The 23,949-nt window shown below is 55.4% G+C and overlaps 1 protein-coding gene across 6 annotated transcripts in view; it reads right to left on the bottom strand.

Annotated features, from left to right (window-relative positions):
- TMEM63C (transmembrane protein 63C) overlaps window positions 1-23,949 on the bottom strand; it is a 129,785-nt gene that overhangs the window by 22,053 nt on the left and 83,783 nt on the right. For all 6 annotated transcript variants that reach the window (XR_006818636.1, XM_046007622.1, XM_046007624.1 and 3 more), the window contains exons 3-9: window positions 17,190-17,252; window positions 13,618-13,779; window positions 12,779-12,858; window positions 12,263-12,344; window positions 7,714-7,751; window positions 1,859-2,001; window positions 386-434 (exon numbers count right to left, since the gene is read on the bottom strand). Coding sequence is in view for 5 of the 6 variants with exons in the window: in XM_046007622.1 (XP_045863578.1) it covers window positions 386-434; window positions 1,859-2,001; window positions 7,714-7,751; window positions 12,263-12,344; window positions 12,779-12,858; window positions 13,618-13,767 (542 nt within the window). In the remaining variant the exon portion in view is untranslated. The remainder of the gene's footprint in view (window positions 1-385; window positions 435-1,858; window positions 2,002-7,713; window positions 7,752-12,262; window positions 12,345-12,778; window positions 12,859-13,617; window positions 13,780-17,189; window positions 17,253-23,949) is intronic.

Raw genomic sequence — 23,949 nt, forward strand, 5'->3', positions numbered from 1 at the left:
CCCTCCCCTATGGAAAGGGTCTGCCCTTCATTCATTATATGAAGGATGGCATGCACTATTTTGTGGGCAGGAAATAATATCTTAAGCCTCTGCTTGCTATAGCGTCCTTGATGCTTGGGCACTGGACATAGGAAGCAAACAGGACCATCTTTGCGGGTCTTCAGGAGTGACCAGTTAGTGTAGTTCTACCTACTTCAAATCTGGGGACACTGAGGCACCAAGAGGATGCTACGTCTGCCCGCCCCCCACAGTACACAGATCCCAAGGAGACCAGGCCTTTCTTAGCAGCAAAGCAGTCCCCACGCTTTCGACCCACACATTGGACCTTCTCTCCCCACCAGTGCCCCAGCAAGTAGACCAGGAGGGAAGAGGATCAGGTACCTACTCTATGGAGACATTGACAATGGTGGTCCGACCAAAGTGGCTGTTCCAATCTGGAAGAGAAGAAAGTGGCTGATCTCAAGGTGGGTTCCTCGCCAGAGTGAGTTGAAGGGGCTGCTTGAATTCAAGGCTCCTGAGTGAATGCCTGGGGTCTGGGGACGCTTGCCCATGCCATGCCCTTCTTTCTCGTTCCCCAGAACTTGCCCCCAACTCCCAACAAGACCAGAAGACTCCTCTTCCCCCTGGGACTCCTGGATGGGGCTCTACGGCCGTGATGTGAGACCACGTCTTCGTGTGGCAACCCCAGTGTCCAAGTGGAGTGTGGCAGACACCAGTAACTGCTTATTGAAGGAGCCCAGGGCCCTACCATGAGTGGAGGGACGAAACCAGCAAGGCTATCACCAATGGCAACCATCACGACAAGAATGTCACATTGCCTCATTGTGACAGAATAACTTCTCCTGGCAAAGTGTATTAGCTTGTCGGTTTAGACATCTCTGGGTGTTAGGAAACACGTCCAGAAATCCTGCATTAATATAACAAATACGTAATATACAAAATAGCATCGCCAACACACTGGCTGTTAGGAAGAGAATTGGGAAAGATAGAGGTTGCTTACTCCGGTAGCCGCATTTGGGAGCACGGACGTTGCAGGCTACCTTGAAGTACCTGAATCCTAGTTCTGGCTGGAGAAACAGCCCTTGGAGGAACCAGGGCACCACCAGCTGCCACCTGGGCATCTGGGGGCTAAGCGACACCACCTCGTTACGCAGCCTCCAGCTCTGTCCCTCCTCATATGTTAAGTGAAATAATGGCTGTTAGTCCCCAAGCACTCACTACGTGCCAGGCACCGGACATGCCTTGTCTCCCAATCCCCCTGACAGCTGAGGACCCGACGCCCGGGGAGACGGATCTGTTGAATAGAAGATGAAATGATTTGCTAGTTTGGGCAAAGATATTTTCCGGGAAGCTAATGTGGGTCAAAGAGGGGGAACCAAGTCTGTCTTTGAAGCCCAAGCCCACCATGCCAGTCTGTCCAAAGGACCTGCCCGTTTATAACACGAATAGCAAGACTTCCTAGGAGACCAGTTTGGTACTTCCAGGGCCACGTGTGTCACCACGGGGGCAGGGGAGAGATCAAGGTCGGGGATCGCTGCTGTAGGTCACACGCCATCCAAAGGCCTAGCAGGCACCTCGCCAGGTGTCGCGTGGGGCTGCCACCAAGCCTTCAGTTCCAGGCTGAATCCCCACCGCACACCTGCTGTGCCGGATCCTGAGCCAACCTCGGGACGACGGACGTCTCATCTCCAGTCTCCACGTGGGAGAACTGAAGTTTGGGGGGGGCCTCGGGTCATATAACTAATTTTGACACGTGGAATTCAGCTTTGGATTTCTAGACTACCGAGACCCAAGCTCTGTCCTGCCTTCGGGCTGTCCCCCTGCTCCCGTGGCCCTGGGCTCACTGAGCTCCGCCTACCCAGAACGGTGCCGGTGTAGTTGATGGGCAGGATGATACCCAAGGACGGGATGCAGAGGATAAGCATGAAGATGATGAGGTGGTACTGGAACGTGATGTAGATGCGGGCGTCGTCTCCGCACTTGCTGATCAGATCCTCGTTCCTGGAAGACACACAGACAAGGACATTCCTCAGGCACCGGGGCGGCCACGGCGAACGCTGGAGGGAGGTGGAGGAGGAGGAGATGATCACCTTACCCCTATGTTTTTATTTTTATCTACTTTTTTAGAAAGATCAGCCTTTATCTGAAAGCCTCTGTCATGTCTGAAATGTATTTCCCAGGCATATCCAAGGCAGAAGCTGTTACACACACACGCACACACAGGAGTCCAGAAGCACTTTTGAAATCAAGCAGTCGTTCCCTCTCTTCTTGATTCTTCATACGGGCTGAGCACTTGCTAAGACACAGGCAGCAGACAAGCCAGTAGTGATATGGAAATGCATCCAGTTTTTTTTTAAGTGGTTTCTTTTAATTTGTAAATTAAAAAAGGAATTCTTAACGGGAGCCGCCATGAGCTATCACTCCACGCTGCCAGATGAGTCGAGGTTAGAAAGTCAGACAGTACCAAGGATCGGCGAGGGTGTGGGGGCCCTGGGAGCTCTCTGCCATGCGTGGGGACACACTCTGGCCCCACCGCTTTGGCAAATGGTATGATCAAGGAAATTGAACATACGCACAACCTGTAACCCAGCAACTCCACGCCTCCTTTCACTCCCAGGGAAAACACACAGACACGTGGATCAAGAGATATGTAGAAGAATCTCAGATACATCATTTCCAACAGCCCCAGACACTACCAAGGGTGGAAATGGACACAGGAATTGTGAGATATCGGGGGCTCGGGCTGGCTCAGTCGGGGGAACGTGCGGCTCCAGATCTCAGGGGGGTGAGAGTTGAGGGGCATGGAGCCTACTTAAAATAAAAAAAAAAGAATTGTGAGATACAGAAATATATGTCCCTATGTGAGATACATAGATCACATTCTATATAGAGTGAAATACTATATGGAGATAAAAATGAATGACCATGGGGCACCTGGGGGGCTCAGGGGGTTAAGCCTCTGCCCTTGGCTCAGGTCATGATCTCAGGGTCCTGGGATCGAGCCCCACATCAGGCTCTCTGCTCAACGGGGAGCCTGCTTCCCCTTCTCTCTCTGCCTCTCTGCCTACTTGTGATCTCTGTCTGTCAAATAAATAAATAAAATCTTAAAAAAAAACCACAAAAAAACGAATGACCATAGCGGGACTTCACAAACACAGTGTTAAGTGAAAGACCCAACACTGAATGTTTTCGTACACGGAGTTCAAAAACAGGCACCCCTGAACAGGGAGTGAGAAATCAGCATACTGGCTGTCTTTGGAGAGAGGGAGGTAGAGGGAGGGGACAGGGGGGTTGGGAGGGAGCCGAGGAGGGCTCCTGGAGGGCCAGCAACATTCTAATCCTTGATCTGTGTTGCAATCCCATCCAGGAAGCATTTTGGTCCATTGCCTCTGCTTTGCCGCCGTCCTGCCGACTCAACTCCGGGACTACGGTATAAACAGTATTGCATTGCATGTGTTGCTGTGTTGCTTAGCTTTTAATCTGAAGCCTTTTCTGGCTGTTTCACGGTCTGTCTATAGGGTTCACGGCCGCACAGTGGTAATGGTGACCATGGCCTCCGCTTACAGAGTGCTGATCCATTCCCAGCACCAAGGTGGCCTCCCCACTCTGCCGGTGGACGTCCCAGTTTACTCACCCCTGCTCTCCGGTCGGGCTTGGAGGGCATACGCAACTTCTAGCATCCAGTCCGGGATTCAGAGTTATTTTTAAACAATACTATAAAGAGCCTATCTTCAAGGCATTTCAATAATCCCCATTTAGGGAATTATTTAGAGTTCTTGATTTTTTTTTTTTTTTTAACTGCAAGCCGTTAAAATACTTCCTGCCCTGGACTTGAGAATTAAATTCTGAGAATGGGGTGGGTGGGAACTGGTGAGAAGGCGGGGTGCTGGGAGTGGGAATGAAGGGAGGTCCTGCTGCTGGCGTGGGTGCCAAGCCCTGGTCACTGACAGGAGCGTGCCTCAGACGGGATGGGGCTGAGAGAGCCTCCAGGCTCAGGAGGGAGATGAGGGGAGCTGGTGGGACCAAGGACAGAGGGATTTCCTTCCTGCTCCCCCCACTGCACTGGGCACTGGGCCCATTGCTCCATCTCTCTGGGGGGAAGTCAGGTTATCCTCAGCAGCCTACCTTACAGCTCCGGGGACAGCCTGTGGTTCTGAGTCTGTCTGCATTCCTCTACCCCATCCTTTCCCCTTCTGAACCCCAGCATTCCAGCCACCACCCTCCTCGTCACAACTAATTCTCCTTGTGGCCCTGGTCGCTTCCCTTCTGCTGCCTCTTTCTGGAAACCCACTGTATCCACTGTCCTCTCTCATCTTCAAGTTCGCAGCCACCTCTTTCCACACCCTGGAGCTACCACCAGGTTCAAGGGCACATCGGCTACTCTGAAATACAAGAAACTCCTCAAGCCTCCATTCCCTGACCCGCTTCCCTCCTCCTGCCCCCCTCTTCCTCTGCCTCTACTTACCTTGGAATCGCCCTCCTAAAGGAGACCCAAATCACGATGTCCACGACCTCTTCTTTCTCTCCTTCCACTCAGCTGGGAGCTCAGAGCTCGCACACAGCCTCGTGGGCTTAGTGAGTCCAGCCCTAGAGGTGGCCGCCTCTTCCTCCTGCTCCCACGGCACTCTCTTTTTGATCTTGCTTCCTGCTTTGGGTAATCGATCTGCTCCCACAACTTCAACTAGGACCTCGTGCACCCATCTCCCAGGCCACGCCCTCCCGCTCTGACCCTTCCCCAAAGATTTAACGAACCCTGTCTTCCAATAGCTTGCTGGTCAACACACGGGTTTGCCCTGGCCATAATCCGTCATTCCCCAGCTCCTTAGTGTCTCATCAGCTCCCATCCAGTGGCATCGCTTTCTTCCCCAGAAACCAGACCTGGATCACTCCTTCTCTTAACCAGTTGGAGGCCAGGTGGAGACCATGCCCATGGACTATGAGCCCCATGATCTCTCTCCCTCTGCCTCCTCCCTTGGTCAGCACTTCCTCTCACACAGACACTGGAAAAGCCTCCTTAGATGCTCACCTTGCCTCTGGACTTTGTCCACAGCCAGCAACCCCCACCCGGCCCATACTCCTGCCTACAGATTTTCACCCTGAGTAGCCTGCTCAAAAATAGGATTGGGCCCTCTACTGCTCTAGATCAAAGCCCAGATTCTCAGTACGGCAGTCAAGGTCCTACTGATGCTTCATCCCAATCATTTAGCCTCTCTCTTGCCATGTATCCTTGGTTCTAGCCACTCCGGACTGACCATTTCTGGATGCTTCTGCCCATCTCTGCCCCAAACTTGCACTCATGCAGCCATTTCTTCGTGATGGACCCTCCACTGGGCCTACTGTGGAAATTCTTCTCGTCTTTCCAGACCTAGCTCAAAACTTGCTTCTCCTGAACCCCCCAGTTGGAATTAATTTCTTGCTCCCCCAATGTCCCTTGCCCGGCAGTTATAACTTCCCCATTATGAATTATATGTAGTGAGTCTTGTTAACCTTTGTCTCTCCAACTATGCCGTCTGGGTTCTGTGTCCAGGGACACTGGTGTCCCTGTCCCTGCTCAGCAAATGTGTGAGGCTGTCTTCTAGACATCCCAAAGGGTACAGGAGGCAGAGTGCAATGGCCAGCCTCCCTCCCTTCCCGGATGATGGTTTCCCAATGGAGGTGGCTTTGGGGGAAGTCGGGGATCCACACCCAGACACACGCACTCGATGGACACTGACCTCCCCCGACCTGCAGGTCCAGGCACGCACACCCCAACAGCTGCACGCAGATTTGCACCAATGGAATGATGTGCCTCTTAAATTTCATATTTGCCCACGCACCACAGAGACGCCTGCCACATGAAGTCTTGTATTTGCCACGCTTCTTTCCTGCAATACCGACATGTTTCTCCCCACCCTGTATATACCCACTGACGTGTCCGCAGATGGCATAGGAAATCCAGAAAGTCAGCCTCAAGCTACCCAGGATTGGGGATGCAGTCAGCTCCGACAGGGCCAGGCACTCCGGGAGCCCCTCCCTCTCACCCCTGCAAAGGGCTAGCTAACGTGCCATCCTGCCCCTGCCCAACATTCACGACTTTGCTAAACCCAGAAACCTAAAGCCAGCCTGGACGGTGTCCTGAGGCCACCAGTTCCAGATGGTCATATGCCTTGGTGGTCGTTAAAAAAAAAATTTTTTTTTAAAGTAAATGTTTGTTTAAAGGGAAAAAAAGTACAGTTCCCTAGAAACTGTTGACAGGGATTGCATCTCTGGAGGAGGGCTGGAGGTGGACTTTCATGCTTCTCTGAATGAAAACATATTTAATGTGAGCTTGTGCATGTCTTAGAAGTTACCAAAGCAAAACCAGAGAAGGTGCCAAGAGCTAAATCATTTCTCCTCCACTCCCCCTGCGTGTGGCTAAGGTCCCCGGACCACACACAAACTAGCTGTATCGTTTCCTGGGGACCCTGATGAATGATGTAGGTAGACTGGGTAGGGAGTAGAGGCCAGGCGCAAGGCCACGGGGACCACCCATCAGTGGGGCGGGAGCTCAAACATCAGAGACCCATGGTCCTAAGCCCAGCTCAGGGTTTCCAGGGTCTGGGCAGGGTGCCTGTGCCCCCTTCAGCAGGTCTGGAGAAAGACAGGCACCCTGAGGTGGCTCATGGGGGCCAAGGGGACTCTTGGGAGGGTGTATGAATGCTCCCAGCCAGGCCCTTGACTGCTGGGCGTGGAGGCGCATGCAGGAAGGAGGAAGTCCTAGGATCCTCTGCCAAGAAAGCAGATCAGCAGGCCCAATCCGGCCCCTTGCTGCAGGTGGCCTGGGAGGGGCAGCAAGGCTGCACCTGAAGGCAGGCACCCCAGGCAAGAAAGGGCCCCAGAGGAGGGGTTTGAAAGACTGGCAAGACAGGGCGTATGGGGGATATTTAGGGAGTGCCCAGGAATGTGCAGGGCTATGAGATGGACGCAGAGCTGTGTGCACGGGCACGATCGTGCATGCGTGTGTGCACGTGTATACACACACGTACACACAGGGGGCACAAAGTTCTGGAAGAATTCTGGAAGAGCTCTGGAGAATGCTCAGTGGAAGCAGGACGGAATCGGGAGCGGGAAGTCAGAATCCTGACGCATGGGGGAGTCAAGAGAAAACGGGGGACCTGAGGTCTGTCTCCTTGCCAAGTGGGGTCTGGCCCTAAAGAGATCCGGGAGGCTAAGTGGGCAAGGGGCTGTCCCTGGGTCATCAGTGCCGAGGCAAGAGGAAGGGCGCCCTTTTGCCTGGTGGTTTCTTTTCCGTCTCAATATGATGGAAGGTGCTCACAGAAATAAAGCAAGTGGCAACGCGGGAAGAATTTCTTCCTCCTGGGGTGGGTTCATATGCGTGAGGAAGTAGTCCTTTCCTGAGGGCTGCGGGCTGTGTCCAGTTCCCATTCCCACACCCCCACACACACCCCAGAGGGCGTCCTCTGCCTGGACAGGGCTGAGGTGGTGTCAGGGGGAGTGGGGGGCCAGCTGGGTGGCTCAGTTGGTTAAGCGTCTGCCTTCTGCTCAGGTCATGATCCCGGGGTCCTGGGATCGAGCCCCGTAGTGGGCTCCCTGCTCAGTGGGGAGTCTGCTTCTCCCTCTCGCTCTGCCTGCTGCTCCCCCTGCCCCTGCTCGTGCCTGTGCTCACTCTCTGACAAACAAATAAATAAAATCTTAAAAAGAAAAGAAAAAAGAAAAGAAAGTTCAGGCACTTACTTCATGGTGACGGTGTTGAAGAACCAGGAATAGAAGCCCTGGGGAGAAAGGAGAGAACGTGTGAGAAAATCCAGCCCCAGGCCTGCCCTCCAGCTGTGGGAAGCCGGGCGGAGCAAGGCAGCACCCACAGGGCCCTCCTTCCAGGCAAGAGATGGCAGTGAGAAAGAGCCTGGGTTCTGGAAGGAAGTGGGCTCCCTCTGGAATCCGCGCTGACTGACCAGGGAGAGGTCTTCCCGGAAGTGAGCTGTGTTGACGTTCCTGCCATGTGGTGTCCTGTCACAGGAAATTGGGGCTTCATGGGCCTTGGGCCAGAGGGAGAGAAGGGACCCTTTGTGGGGTGGATGTTGGCTGCTCTCTGTCTCTCGTTGCTTCCTTCTGGGGAATGCCCCCCGCCCCAGGCCTGTGGTCTGGGGGGGTTGTCCGTGAGGTAGGGGTCTGCCACCCATGGCCAGAGATCAATGGGAGCGTGACCCAAGCGGGGCCAACCAACACTCTCTCTGGGGGGTTGATGGACCAGGGATTTGGGATGTTGGGGGGGGTCTCTCTCCACCTGAGCTCCTATATCTTCCTGAGCACCATGAACCCTGCAGTGGCTTGGTGCCAACTTCGATGCCACAGGCAGGAGCTTGTCTATCTCCCGCTCAGAGGAGAGAGGACCGGAGGGAGGGATCCTGGTGGTATCTCTGGGCTTCCCAGATCTCCCTGTCCCCAAGGCAGCCACTTCTCTTGACTCTCCCCTGGGGCTCTTCTCTTCTGTCTGAGAGTCCTGCCGATTATGTCTGTCTCTTGAGGTCTTGCTGTCCGGTTTCTGGGTGGTAGGGAAAGGCAGCCTCAGCCATGGAGGTGATGGAAGGCCTGGAGAGGAAGTGTGCTTGGGAAGAGTGTGCACAAGGATAGGCTGGGCCCATGGCCCTAGAAGCTGCCAGATCCGGGAGCTGGTTAAGTTGCCCTGGTGCATGCTTTCATTTGGGATCCTGCAGGGTTTAGCAAAATCTGGGGAAGATGCGATTCTTGATTGACCCCACTGACCACAAGCACATCAGTGAAGAGGCAGGCCTGGCTGGCTGACATTCCCCAGCACCACACTGACTGGGGAAGGGGTGTTGCCCAAAAGGAAGCAATGGGGAGGGAGGGGGTCAGGCAAGCAAGAAACAGAAGCAAGTTCCTTGTTCCCTCCAGTATAAGGCCCACCAAGTCCCCTTCCCTGGATTGGGGTTGCCTGACGGATGTCCACCTTGGGGGGACCATTTCCCCAGTTCTGTCCTAGGGAACTAAGATAAGGACACTCTCTCAAAAAGGGTTGGGGGAGTGGCTCAGTCAGACTCTCGACTTTGGCTTGGATCATGTTGTCAGGGTCATCAGATCAAGCCCTGTATGGGATTCCACGCTGGGCATGGAGCCTGCTTGGGGTTCTCTCCCTCTGCCCCTCCCCCCCAAATAAATAATAAATAAAATAATAATAAATAAAATCAGGACAGATGCCCAGGTGTGAGCCAGAGCAATGGAGGGGAAAAGAATGCTGGCATTGACTGGGGAAGTTCCCAGGGAAGGACTGAATCGCTGAATAAGAAAGAGTTGGGCTGAGAGTCTGACCACCCCTCCCTGCCCTGGAGGGTCTTTCTCCACTACCCACCTTTGAGCGAACGGGGTGTGATTTATTTAGGAAGCAAGTCGGTCGTGAACGGTGGAGGACCCACCTTCCTGGGACTCCCTTCCACCCCCTCTCTATGGAGGGTGTCAAGGGCAATACCACACGAGGCAGTGCCTCGTCCTGGAATTCACACAGGACTGGTCCGTCAAGGGGCAGAGGTCATGAGGAGAAGCGTGGCCCCCACGCAAGTCACAGCGAGCCTGTGGGGACGATCTCTCTCTGCACTCACGGACAACAGACACCCATGCACACACACTCCCCCGCATGTCCATCACAGCTATGAAAGGCCTAAACTGTCCAGAAATCTCAGCAGCGAACAGTGGGCCCGAGAAGGGACGCCTCCTCCCCTCTTGCCTCGCCCCTGCAGGAGCCGGCTCAGCTGACAAGGCCGAGTGACTGTGGTTGGTTCATCGCACCTCTCTTCGTGGCCCACCCTCCTCACTCTCACCACGTGGGGTAATGACCCCTCTGCTGCCCCCGGCTGGGGCCCCGGCATTGTGGCTGGGGTGCTCCTGGGGCCACCTCCCCGCCTCCCACTCCCCCTGCCTGCCTCATTTCTAGCTCTGCAATGTGATTGCCTGCTGTTGTCATTATGATTTCTCAGCTGTTTTTTAAAATAAGTGACCTTTTCTGCCATTGTACACAAAAACCCCAACCAAAGTCACGTTTCTGAAAATAAACCTGGGAACCACCTTGGAAAGTAAGGTGTGACTGTCCGTATTCCACGGAGAAACTCCGAGAGACAAACCGGTCTGCGGCTCCCCACACGGACTGGGGCAGACCGTGCCAGGTCTCTCGGAGGGATGAGAGCGGAAGTAAAATGGTTTTACTCACTCACCACCTTCAACGAAACCTATCAGATGCTACTTTCACGGCAGGCTGGCCGGGGTGCGAGGACCATGGCGGGCAGGACCCAGTCAGCACCCGCTCTCGCTGCGGGATCAGACACACGGGACCGATCGGGTAGATGAGGGACTGTTACCAACTGGGGTAAGAGCCCCGAAGAAGACGACTGCATTTTCCATGCGTCAAGAACAAAAGATTTGGACACACGTCGGGTGGATGGGGTTCCCGGGGCAGCGGTGCGGGGGCTGAAATCTGAGCAAAGGATCCGTGTGTTGTCCCTGAGTGGGGGCCACCGGAAGGTGGGGGACAAGGAAGAGCCGGCAAAAGGCCCTGTGGAGGGAAGGAGGTGGCGCTTTTGAGGATCTAAACGGTGGCCAATGTGGCCGGGGATGGGGGGTTTGGGAGGAGGACAGACCAGACAGGGGGGAAGGAGACAAAGTACAAGGCCACGGCAAAGCAGCTGCGCTTTATGCCAAGAACATTGGGGAGCCAGGGAAGGGGAATGCGTATCCCTGCTCCTGGGAGCACTTCGGAGGCAGGTGGAAAACGATTGGCACAGGACACAAGAGTGAACGTGGAAACTGGTTAGAGGCCGCGCTGATCATCCAACAAGAGACCGACGGGGGCCTGGACTGGGGGGGAGAGGAGGAGAGGAACAAGACCGGGAAGGTGACGGCAACACAGCTCGGTCATGGACTGCCGGTGCCTGGGGCTTGGGCCACAGCAAGGGGGTGCACCTGGGTAGGTGGTGGGTAGAGTCTGAGGCCAGGGATCGAGGAATGGGGGGTGGAGGGACATCGTGGCGTGTTTTGGACACACTGAATCCCAAATGCCTTTACAATATCCCTGTGGCGCTATTCTGAAGGCCGTTGGATAAATGTGCCTGGAGCCCAGAGGGAGGTTTAGTTGGAGACGGAAATTTAGGAAGGGTCTGTGGGGAGGGGGCAGTTGAGGTCACAAGTGACACTTGTGGGTGACACTGCCCGGGAGCGCGAGGGGGAGGCCTGGGACCCGCTGAGGGAAACGCGGGCGCTGGAGGAGCAGCCAGCGGAAGACAGAGGGGAACAACGGGGTAGAAGGGAGCCCCAGAGACGGTGTCACGGAAGCAACTGGAAGGGCCTATTCCGGAAGAGAACATGGTCTGTAGGGCCGGGTGTTTCGGGAGATCACCCGGGATGAGAACTCAGGAAAGTCCATTGGGTTTCACGGCGTGAGACACCTGGTGAGCTGTCCGGGTGGGATGGAGGGCGGGAGCCACGCTGCAGGGCTGGAGGAGGGGCAGACGGCTCTTGCGGCTGCGCCGTGATGGGGCAGAGGGAGACAGGCAGCTGTGGGCAGCGGCGGGGCCCACGACCGTCCTCGACCCTCTCTGTAACACTCCAGCTCCGTTCCATGACTGTGGCCAGCCTTCCCGGCCCCTTCTGGAATTCATGCACTGACCACCGTCCCATGTGCCTCTGTCTGGGGGTCCCTCAGCCAGGGAGAAAGTCCCAGGAAGCCAGACTTGGTCCGTTTTGTTCACTGCCCGGTCCCCAGACCAGGGGTGGCCCACAGCAGGTGCACCAGGACAACGGGCTGAGCGAATGAACAAGCGTGGGCAGACGACTGGCGTCCGACAGGGAAGAGAAGGAAGAGAAGACCCGGCTGCATGCAGCAGGGCGGGAGGCTGAGGAGATCCCTGCCTGATGCGAGACTCCGCTATGCAAGTGGGACCCAAGTCCTTGGCTTGGAGTGGGGAGTTGGGCAGGACCCGGGCTGTGACGAGGGCTGAGGATTTGAGAAGAGCAGGAAAACTCGTTTTAAAAATCCCTTTACAATGATAGAATTAACTAACTCTTACTTGGAGGTAGGAACGGTGAAGAGTTCCATCCTCCTGATGGGGAGACGGAGGCTTGGCAAAAGGCCGAGGAATTTGTCCAAGGTCACATTGCCAGGTCTGGTCTTGCAGGCTATAAAGCCCCTGAGTGCGAGCTCGCTCCTTCCTGCACACGGCTGGGCTGCTGCCCAGAGCGAGGAACCTTCTGGGCCCAGCCCCCCACCCCCAGCACTCACCTTGTCCTTGTGTTCCATCTCCAGGGAAATATCTGACGGAGATGTCTTCTCACTCTGCTCCCCGTAGATCAGTGAGGTCAAGCTGTGGCCAGGAAAAGCAGTGGGCAGGGGGGCAGAAAAGGAGAGAAAAGGCCTCAGGGCCTTCTGTCCCTCTGGTCCCCAGGCCAAGAGCTTCAATACGCTCCTGTCCAGGACCAGACATGCCTTAGCTCATGTGCTGAGCACAGAGCTCGGGCGACAGACCCCATTAAGCACCCCTGTTGCCAGGTGCCCAATGGAGCTTGGGAACCATGGGATCCAGAAAGTCTTAGAGCGGAGAAAAAAGTGGCCTCGTGCCCAGAGATGACTGCCTGTCCCCCCACCCCCCACACCCCCGACCAAGTTCTCTTCCTGCAAGGAGGGCCAGTGCAGGGCAGGAGTGGGTGCCGAGAGGGTACCTGCTGGGTCCTGGCTGTGGCAGCACATCCCCCAAAGAGGGGAGCAGCTCGCTTATCCTGACCCCCAGCTCCCCCTCACCTGTCATTGTGGATCAGCAGAGCCAGGCGCCCGTAGTCCCACGCGGCTTTCCGGAGGAAGGAGTAAACCAAAATGATGACCTATGGGCCAGGGAAGGGGATGTGGGGCTACGTCTTCTGCTTGGCTGGCTCCTGCATCCCCATGGAGTAGGCCCTATCCCTCAGGCTCCCAGGGGCTCCCTGCCCCCCCCCGCGCCCCCCCCCCCCCCCCGTATCCAGCCCTGTTAGGGTGGAGGCTATGCGTTCTTCGACTCTGGATACCGTCCCAGCACAGAGTGGATTCTCAGAGTTGGCTACTGACAGCTTTGCTGTCATGTTTGGAACTAGCTGACAAGCACATTCCTTGAAGGGGCACCAGGGTGGCTCTGTCAGTGAAGCGTCTGCCTTCAGCTCAGGTCGTGACCCCAGACTCTTGGGTTGGAGCCCCGCATGGGGTTCCCTACTCAGCAGGGAGTCTGCTTTTCTCTTTCCCTTTACCCCTACCCCTGCTCGTGCATGCTCTCTTTCTCTCAAATAAATAAAATCTTAAAGAGAGAGAGAGAACATTCCTTGAAGAAATCAGCAAGGGGAGAGAGAAGGGAGGCCCGAGGGCACTGGCCAGGTGGGTCTCTGGACAGCAGCGCGGGGAAGGGAGTCTTAGGAATTCTGCCTCTGCCCGCAGTCCCCTCTTCCCAGACTGCCCTGAACGGGACTGCCATTTAGGGAGTCCCCACTGCTGTGGAGTTCCCACTCCATGTACTTGGAGTGCTGAGGCCCCTGCTGCGTTACTTGTGCCCCCGCCGCCTCCCACCCCCTGCCCCCGCTGAGTCCTCACCAGCCACCACAGAGCCCAGGACTTACCACCCACAAGAAGATGTTGAGGAACAACACAGTGGGGATGCCCCCAAAAGGCTGTCCCTGCAAGACGGTGCTCCGGGAAGGGAAGCATTCGTTCGATGTCATGTTCTGAGCCTTTTCCATCGTGTTCAGGCTGCCCGGCGGAACAGTCATCCTGAGAGCTCCCTGGTGACAAAGGGACACTCAGGTCAGACAAGAGACCCTCTCGCTCTGTAAGCACAGAAGCCTGCCAAGGAGATGGGGCGGGGCACACTGCATGCCCATGGCCAGACCGGAACAGGTCAGGGCGGGAGACTCAGACCTGAGATGGCATGCAGCCTTATCCCATAAGACAGTAGCTGCCCCAAACCAGATCCCTTTACTGAAAGAGTTGTCAAATGCACCTCCAAATGGATCTTCTTATTCCTACTTTTGTGAAGCTTCTCTTGCATAACATCTCTTGCATGAACAAACTTCACAAAGGCGGGTAGGACCCCAGAGTGGGAGTATTCCATTTGGAGAAGAGGAGTGCATTCATGGGACGCTCGTGCAGGCAGGGTCTAACATCCTATGATTCTCTGATCCAGTTTCCAACAAAAGAACGTTCCTAGGACTAAATGAGGGAAAGCGGCAGGGCACCCGGCACAGAGTGGTGACTTGGTAAATGTCACTGTCTTAATGTTGAACTTGAACCAGGGAGATTAGCACCTGCCCAGGGGCCTGAGCCAATCTGGTGAGGGCTCAGGGTCATGGGCATCAATATTCTCCAGACTTGGAGAAGAGTGGGAAGCATCGAAGAAAATGGGAAGTGACTAGGAGCTGCTTGAAGTTATCTCCAAAGTTGTTCTGGTTTTTAAAGATCATTTGTTTTGGCTCCAGACTGCATCTCATCCTAGGAAGTCTTTACTCCCATTCAAGAAAAGTAGGCTCATTCCTTCATTCCTTCACTCAACAAGTATATAGTGAGCAGCTGCCTTGTACCAGACCCATGCTGGTGGTGCATCAGCAAACGTATGAAAGGGACCACTCTGACCCTTGGTTTGAGAATACAGGGGGGTGGTCAAGCAGAGAAATAGAAACAGGTCAGTTAGGAGGAAATTGTAGCAGTCCAGGCAAGAGGTAACCACAGCAGGATTGGGATGGAAAGAGGAGGTGGTGAGAAGTGCTCAGATTTTGGAAGTATTTTGAAGGTGAAGCCAAGACTTGCTGATAGAATGGATGGAGGTGGCTAGGGTGTAAAAGAGAGGAGTCCAGGATGACTCTGAAGTTTCCAGGTCCAGCAACCAGAAGAGGGGAGATGCTGTTATTGGGTGCGACAGCCGGAAGTGCAGGGTGGGAGGCGGTCAGGAGCCGGGTGCTGGATATACTAAGTGGACATGCCAGGCGGATGCTGGAGCCGAGTCTGCATCTCCGAGGAGGGTCGGGAGACATTAATGTGAGCATCAACAGCAGAGAGAGGACTCCAAGAGGCATAGGACTGGATTGCCAAAGGAGTGGGCACAGAGTGAGGCTCAAGGTCTGAGCCCCGGGGTGTTCCAGTGCAGAGAGCTGCGACAGAGGAGGACGGCACAGGAGAGGGACTAGAAGAGCGGCCAGGGAAGGAGGAGGAACAGCAGGAGAGGGTGGTGTCCTGGAAGCTAAGTGTCTCCAGGAGAAGGGAGGGACCACGTAAAAGGATAACTGGGAATCAGCCATCATTAAAGCAACGTGGAGGTTAGTCAGTGGCCAGACTGGAACAGGTGCGAGAGAGGAGGATGCCAGCAGATCCGGAGCCAGTGGGCGTGAACAGCTCCTTCAAAAAGGAACGGGAGTTTGGAAGTGGTTAGGACGGGAGAAGGAGCAGAACGTGGTATGCCAAGGCGAATGGTCCAGTAGAAAATGAAAAGCTGGTGATGTGGGAGAGACAGGGCATCGCTGGAGCACTGTGAGGACGTGGGAAGGGCTGGGAACTGGTGCCCAAGTGAAGCTGGCCTTGGCCCAGAGCTGGATACTGACCCGCGACAGCAGGAGGGAGGCAGGTGTGCTGGCGGGGCTCGTGGGCGTGCCCTCCCACGGCTTCTATTTCTCAGCCTCGGAGAGAACAAGGTCTCAAGGTGACTGTGCAATGCTGCTGGTGGTGGGCAGATGTGGGATGTTTGTGGACAGGAAAAAAGGCAGAAATAGAAAGCCAGAGGAGTGGTGGAGTGAATGGAGGACGGCAATGGGGAGGACTGCCAGGCAGCCCTAAGGGTCCACTGAAGTTCATGGTCTTGAATCGACAGCAAGAACAGCCAGACTCACGGGGCATTTCCCCCGCTGTACTCATCTGTGCGGTTGCAGGTGTGGAAGGGGCGCACAGCTCGACCTAAGCAGGCTAGAGGTTTCCCCAAGATGAGAATAAGAGGCTTGGCACTGTATGTGAGGGAGTAGTTTTAGTGACTGGCCGGGTAAGGAGAGAAAGGAGACGCACGTTGGGCGAGGGATAGTGACAGATGCCAGGGGTCCAGGGAGGTAGAATTGTCAAGTGCCACAGGCTGTGAGCTGACAGATAGGAAAATGAGCTGTGTGACACTGAGACCAAGAAGGGACTGATTATGGGTAGTGAGAAGGTCTAGGGCATGACCATGGCGTGAGCGGGGGAGTGATGTCAAGGAACGGAGAGGCGGGAGTGTCCTTTGTGGAAATCTTTAAGAATGAAGACCGGGACGGCACCGGTGTGACGAATGGAACACTTCCGGGAAGGAGGGGAGTAAGGGAAGTCCTATCCTGGGGCGTCTCTGGTTTCATGTCCCAGCGGGCAGGTGAGGCGCTGCAGAAGCTGGGGGTGTTTCTGGGCATCGCGGGCTCGGTGGCAATGAACCCCAGTTCCAACACTCACTAGCCACCTCAAGCAAGTCACTTCCGGTCTCCCTGCCTCACTTGCTCATCTGTAAAAGGGGGGGTGGTGTTAGTAACCAGTACCCACTTCACAGTGCTGTCAAGAGGGACAGGTGGGTTAAGATTCGTCAGTCACGGAGAGCAACGCCTGGAACACAGACGTATTCCAAAGACACTTGCCAGACGTGTTGATGCACGGCTCCAGGGGACACCGTGGAATGCTGGCCGGAGTTGGGGAGGCTTGGGGGATGGGGATGAAAAGGGGCATAAAGGTGAAGGGACAGGTGTGCAGGACAAGGGAGGTGGCCTGGGGGTGTGGGGCTCCCTGTACTAACTCGAAGAAATAGGAAAACACCAGAACTCACCCTCCTTCCAGCCGGATTAGCATCTAATGGTAGCAAGGAGCCTCCTGCCTATCTTTTTCTGTTCCCCTGTCTTTCTGCCCTAGGCTGCCCACAGTTTTATTACCCCAGGTCTCTGCTTGATTCATTGACACACTCATGCTTAGCTAAATGTAAACTTAAAATGGTTTACACTGAACCCGGTACCTCTAAACTGCAGCCTTCTGTCAAAGTAGCCCAAGTAGCTAGTAGCCTTTCTCTGGGCATCTCTTGGGCAGCTGCGGCAGGGAGCTGCAGTTCTGCTAGTGGCCACCCGGGGGAGCCCGCGCTGAGGAAGCCGCTGGGGAAGGGCCGGGCTGCGCAGGCGCGATCCGAAGGCCTGGGAGAGCCGGTCCTTACCTGAGTCGGTTCTCCAGGGAGGGGCAGAGTCAGGCCTGGGGGCTCCGCTCAGCTCCGCGGCAGCTGCAAGAGGACAAAGGCGGTGGAGAGACCAGAGTTAGGGACCCAGGCCGTGTTCTCGGGCCGCATCATCCCTTAGGGCGTCTTTGCTCATCTTTGTGCTCTGGATGCTCAGCCTTTATCACAGGTGTGTTTCGTCCCTAGTTTTTCTCAGTCTGTGGCTCTTTTCTTTTTCTTTTTTTCCTGGTATCTCTGAAGCACCAGGGCTTGGGATTTTGACAATGTCCAATTTAACAGATTAAAAAAAAAAAAGATTTTATTTACTTAAGAGAGAGAACATGAGAAGGGAAAGGGTCAGAGGAAGAAGCAGACTCCCTGCTGAACAGGGAGCCCAAGGTGGGACTCGATCCTGGAATTCCATTACCTGAGCTGAAGGCAGTCGCTTAGCCAACTGAGCCACCCAGGCACCCTTACAGATTTTGTTTTACGTTCCAGGCTTTTAGTATGGTGTCTATGAAATCTTTGCCTACCCCAAAGTCTTACAGATCTTCTTTGTTTTCTTCTAAAAAGTCACATTGTCGTAGCTCTGATACTAAAGTCTGAGATGCACTTTGAGTGCAGGCTGGTACTGGAGGCGAGGTGAGGGTCTAAGTTCATCTTTCGCATGTGGCTATCCAGCTGCCCGGCCCCCTTTGTTGGACTCTCGTCTTTAAACTGAGGGGAAGAGCAGGGACCCCCCGCCCCCCTCCCCAGCTCAGGGCTGTCTGGGGGACTGGAGCCAGACCAGGGAGGAGAGAGCGCCCTGTGACCTGGAGCCCAGCCGTCGGGATGAGTGACTTGTTATTTGGGTAATACCGTGCATGATGAGGGAAGGGGGCGTCCCGGACTGGGACGAGCTCTGGCTTCCATCTGGCTCTAAGGAGGTTTGAGTCCTGCTGCTGCTCTTTTCCACTAGCTCCCACACAATCATTCTCTCTCCTTCCAAAAGCGCCCCCTCTTCTCCCTCCCTCCCTTCCACAAAGAAGGGCTGAGTCCCTACCATGTGCCAGCCATCCTGCCAGGCTCTGGGGGCCCAGCCGACCTGGTTCCGTCCATATGAGGCTCCCAGACTCAGCGGGGAGACACGTAGGCACGCCAGGCATATGCCACTACACCCTCGCCTGATGGCCCAGGACAGGGAGGCCATGGGGCGAGCCCACCTCGAGTGGCGAGAGAAGGCTTCTGCGTGGAAGTCCCCTCCGGCTGAGATGCGAGGAGGAGGAATCAGGACAGTGTGGTAGGAAGCGTGGACAGAGGGGAACCATGCTGGCCAAGACCCAGAGCGGGGACAGAGCATGGCGTTTTGGGGAAGGTAAAACCGAACAGTCATGGCTAGAGCGCAGGGTGGATCACTGGTTCGCATTTGTTTGCTTTTATATTCACTCGGCAAGAACTGGCAGCACAGGGAAGCTTGCTGGGGCCTCTTCTGGGGGTTCCCAGCCTTTGGGATTTGGGGAGAGGACTGCTGCTGGGAGAGGCATGGCCCCGGTGCCGCTCTCTCCGGGAGGGGCTCCAGATAAAGGCACAAGCCTCTAAGCTTGGAGGGGGGTGTAACCCATGGGCAGGGCCTGGCAGGTGCAGCATGCCGGAAGGTGAGGCAGGTGAGGGAAGCAGATGAGGGAAGGAGGTGAGGAAGGACAAGAGAGGAGAGAGCCTCGTGCCCACCTCAGCACCCTCCCCAGCGTCCTCAGCAGCAGACACAGGTGGGATGAGGCAGGCTATTGTAGAGACCCAGAGCACTGCCCTGCCTTCATCCTCGCCCCTGGACTGTGCCTGGACCCTCCTTTCTGGAGAGCTTTCCTTCTTCCTTCTTTCTAGCTCTTGGGTGTGAAGAACAGGGGTAGAGGGCTTTCTGGAGACCAAAGTATCAGCACTGGGAACAAAACTTGCGATCTCCGGGATATGAAGGAACACCGAGCAGGTGGCACCCGCCTGGCTGGAGCAGGGGGCAGCAGGGGACTCCTCTTTGGGCATGAATTTCACAGCAGAGCACAGGGAGGAGATCAGGGCCGTGGGAGGAAGTGGGCTGTCTGTAGCCAGACTGTCTGGGCTGAAATCCCAGGTCCAGCCTTGCTAGCTGTGTGACCATGGACAGCGACCTCACCTCTGTGAGCCTCAGTTTCCACCTCTGGAAATTGGAACGAATAGAAGCACAGCCTCATGAGGTTATTACGAACATGAAACAAGCGAAATCACACAAAGCCCTTCGCAGAGCACTTGAGAAAGTGTGCTGCTAGTTCGTACTGTCGTCATTGGCACTAGCTTATCTGTGACACGGTGGTGAGGAGCCAGACCGGACCATTCCTGGTTTCCATCCACCTACTCTGTTCTGGAACAGGCCAGGGGAGAGATCTGGAATATGGGAAGGACTGTCCAATACCCCCATAAAACTGCCGCCTGTAGGTGGTTGTTGCCTCTGTCCTTCCTGCACAGGAGACACAAATGTCAGCCTTGCTTTCTGGGCCAGTGAGGGGCAGGGAGAGACGGTGGCGATGCTGGCTGGTGAGTCAGGATTCTCAGCCCCCTCCTCAATGTGCGGTCTTCCTCCTTTCCCATTTCTCCCCCAGCCCAGCCTCCAATGGCAGAACCTGAAGGCTTAGCAATCCCAGGCCTGGACAAGATTTGCTTCGGCAAGTGGGCTTCGTAAAGAACTAGCTTAGTCTCTATTAGTCCTGGGGCCCTTTGCTCACGCGCTTCCTTCCAGACCTGGCCTGGTTTCAGCCACTGCTGTCCTAGTAGCCAGGCCAGCACTTTGCTCCCCTCTCCTCATCTCAAGGCCAAGTCCTCTGCATGAGGAACCCAAATCCCCCAAATCCCAGAGTAAGGGTGGTCCAGGAGCCCTGAGGTTTGGGGGGGAGAGGGAGGAGAGCAATCTTATTAATAGCCAACATTTAATGAGCACTTACTATACGAGGAAATCTTCCCATTCAAGTATAGCCCATTTAATTCTCACAAGTACCACAGGGTACCACAATCATCCCTAGATGCAAGAGAAAAATTGAGAAAATTAAGGCCTGGGGCACCTGGGTGGCTCAGTGGGTTAAAGCCTCTGCCTTCGGCTCAGGTCATGATCCCAGGGTCCTGGGATCAGGCCCTGCATCAGGCTCTCTGCTCGGTGGGGAGCCTGCTTCCTCCTCTCTCTCTGTCTGCCTCTCTCCCTACTTGTGATCTTTGTCTGTCAAATGAATAAATAAAATCTTTAAAAAAAAAAATTAAGGCCCCGACAAGGTTCGATAACTTGGCTAAGGTCATGGTGCTAGTAAGTGGGAGGCTTGAACCTGAGCAGTTTGTAACCTTCTGCTCCCTGGCTGCTGGACGCTCTCGACCTCTGCTGGGCTGGAGTGCTGGGCAGGGGGCAGAGGAAGGGGGTGACTTTGAGCAAGCCCTTGCCCGGGGATGGAACCTTGTCCAGCCTTTCAGGGTGGCGCAGTGGAAAGTGCCATGGACTTGGGGACCCCCAGGGTCACCTGTGGCCTTCTCTTCTCTGGGCTTCTGCCTGTAAGTTGAGGGGTTTCTGTGGGAATTCTCCAAGGGCCAGGCTGGACCAAGGATTGTGGATGTCTCTGAGATACAGCCTGCTGCCACCCAGTCTATGGCTCCCAGCACTGCCCAAAGCCACCATCCTTGTGGGTTCTCAGGCACAGATCCAGAGGCCTGCAATTTGGTTGGACGAGCAAATCACTAGAGGCCAAAGACACATCCTAAGGCAAGAAGCTGGGTGGGGAGGCCACCCCCCTCCAACCATGTCCCCCTTGGAGTGCACAAAGCCACAGCATCTGCTCCCTAGCCCCCACCATCTGGCCTTCTCGCTGCCTTCAATTACTCATCACCTTTCTGGCAACACCAGGAGAGATGCTTTGCCATGGTTTTGGACCTGAAATGAAGTGGAGCCCCCGGCCATGGGCACCCCCACCTCCCCTTCTTCTCTGGGTCTCACTTGGTATCGCTTCTGCACCCTCTGCTCTCAGATCTGCATCCCCCTTTCCAGGGTCCACTCAGCAGCGGGTTCTCTGGGGGCCCCAGAGAGAGGGAGGAGGGAAGCAGGGTCACCGCAGTGAGGGTTCTGGGTAATGTCCCTCCCCAGCCGCCACACCAGCGGGCCATGAATCTTCCCTGCCCTGAACTGCCCTGAATCTCAAGACTCCTCTTATCGTCACAGTGAAGGGGGTTCGCCCAACGTTCCACACGAAGAAATGGTTGCCGGCAGGCCACGAGATTTGCCTAAGGCTAGGGAAAGTGGTGGACCGGGCATCAGAACTGGGTTTCCTGTTTCCCCATTCAGCGCTCTCAGGCTTGGATGGATGACTCTGCGGCCTGGGGCTGGGGTGGGGGAGCCTGGGAAGGTGTTTTGTAGATCACACACTCACGTCCCACTCCAGACTCTAAGAACGAGAACACCCAGTCCATTTTTAGGTGCAGCTGAGATGGAGAAACAGCAGCTTAGGGTCCCCAGGATTATCTGCATCTAGATAAGGCATTCCTGCAGATCTAAAGGTCTCCTGCCTCCCCTGAAAGGAAGGAGGGGGAGGCGATGTGGCCATATGGGGCGGCGGCTCAGGACCCGGGTCTTTGCAGTCTGCTCTTGGGTCTCCCCTGCCCCTCGGCTCTGTGGGAATCTGGGGAAGGTTGGCTGGAGGTCTGCGGAGGCCACGCCACTTCTCACCGCTTGACGTTTCTCCCTGTGCCCGTGGTCACTGGCTTAGCCACTTCCCAGGGCAACACACCTGCCATCTGTCCCATTCCCTGGGTATCCCCGAGCTGTGCCACGTCCCCCACCCTGGGGCTGGCTGGGGCCTTGACAGCCCCAGGGTCCAGCTCCAATCCTATCCCCGAAGCCTTCCACCCTCCAGTGAGCAGCCTGGTCTGCGCCCTGTCCCCACACTCTTTGCACGGCTGGCCTTTGCTCTCACTGCCTGGTGCTCTGTCCCTTTTCCATGGATGTGAGCAGCCAGTTTCCCGGACAGGTCCCTTGATCACAGCCCCCATCATTGTGGTTCTCCCACAACAACCAGCATGCAGAGGCCTCAATGAAAGACAGAAGGGCCTGCCCCCAGGGCCATACTTGGGAACAGGAATAATAAAATGTGATTTGCATATGTTTGCATAACATGAGTCACTCATTTTACCACCCCCGACAGCACACTGTGGGTTACCAAGTCTTGCTCCCTGGGTCACAGCATGGAGTGGAGGGAACGTATGTTTTGGGGTCAGGATAATGGGTGTGATCTGGCTCTATTAACTGCAATTTAACCTACCGGTATTCAGTTTTCTCTTCCATAAAATGTACATAATCAGGGCTCAGCTGGTTAAGCGTCTGCCTTCAGCTCAGGTCATGATCCCAGGGTCCTGGGATGGAGTCCTGTATTTGGCTCCCTGCTCGGCAGGGAGCTTGCTTCTCCCTCTGCCCCTCCTCACTTCTCATGCTCTCTCTCTCTTTCTCTCCCTCAAATAAATAAATAAAATCTTTTAAAAAATACTTCTAAAGAAAATGGACACAATCTCCTCTGTTCTGCCTACCTCGGGGCAGCTATGACAGTCCAAAGGGAGAGTAGGGAGAGACTCTGGTAGAAACCGTGAGCACCATGAATGTTGCTTGTTGCCTTTGCTGTCCTTTTCCTAGCACGGAGGTCAGCCTACCCCCCTCCACCAGCCCTGAAGCCGCAGCGGCTGGAGCAGCAGCAGGACGTTCAGAGGAATGCCCTGTGCGGTGCTCTCTGCAGGCAGGGCTGGGCAGCGGGGCCCCGGACCTCGTCAGAACAGCTGCCATCTACTGAGAGAGTTCCATGTTCCAGGCACCGTGCCAGGCTTCCTAACAAGCATCCTCTTGGTTGACAAATCTATCAGATCGTGTGTTAGGTGCAGCCAATGGCCTTCAGCAGCCACTGCACCTCTTTCTAGCAGACATGCCCTCTACAAGCTAGAAAGTGAGACGTGACCCGTCCAGCACCCCCTTGCAGCTGGGGCTCCGACTTCAAGTCAGTTTCCATCAATGAAATGCCCTGCACGTAGATTTATAAGATGGAAAGGAGGAGGAGGCATCCTCCTGGGCTTGGGCTATGTGCTGCCGACCAGCAGCGTGGAGGAGAGGAAGGAGTTCTCAGCAGCAGACTGATGCCCCATTGGTGGCTCCTGGAGGCGGGGGGTGAGAGACAATCACACCGAAGGCTGCAGGGGTCCCTGATCCCTGGCTTGCAGGTGGAGGAACGTGAACTCAGGGGTCAAGGGATCCAGTTCTGGCTTTCGCATGGCTCTGCTCCTTCGACACCTGAGCTCCTGGCTCCTGGCCTGCTCCAGGGGGAGGCCCTCTTGGGTCCTTATAAGAAGCCTCAGCCCTAGCAGATGAGTGGCCCCTCATCTCCTCAAAGCCCTTGGCTTTCTCTGTTTCCTCCATTCCTCTCCTTTGTGGAAAGGCCTCCAGATCCTTGCTGAGGAAGAATGCTCCCTCCACTGTCAGGCCCAGCTCAACACTGCTTTCTGGCACTCTTCTTAACTTGGCCAGCAAGGCCTGCCTATCCCTCCAGCTCCATCTTACCCAGCTCTCCCCTTCTCTCATCCCCTGGCCTTCTTTCTTTCCCTCAATACATGGAGCCTGCCATCTTCTCTCTTGCTGCCACAGGACATTTGCATATGCTGATCCTTCCACCTGGAGTGTTCCTCCCTCCCACTAGTTAACTCATTCTCCTCTAGTTAATATCAGCTCAATTTTTGCTTCCTTAGGGAA

Source organism: Meles meles, chromosome 6, assembly GCF_922984935.1.
Source record: "Meles meles chromosome 6, mMelMel3.1 paternal haplotype, whole genome shotgun sequence".
Lineage (NCBI taxonomy): Eukaryota > Metazoa > Chordata > Mammalia > Carnivora > Mustelidae > Meles > Meles meles.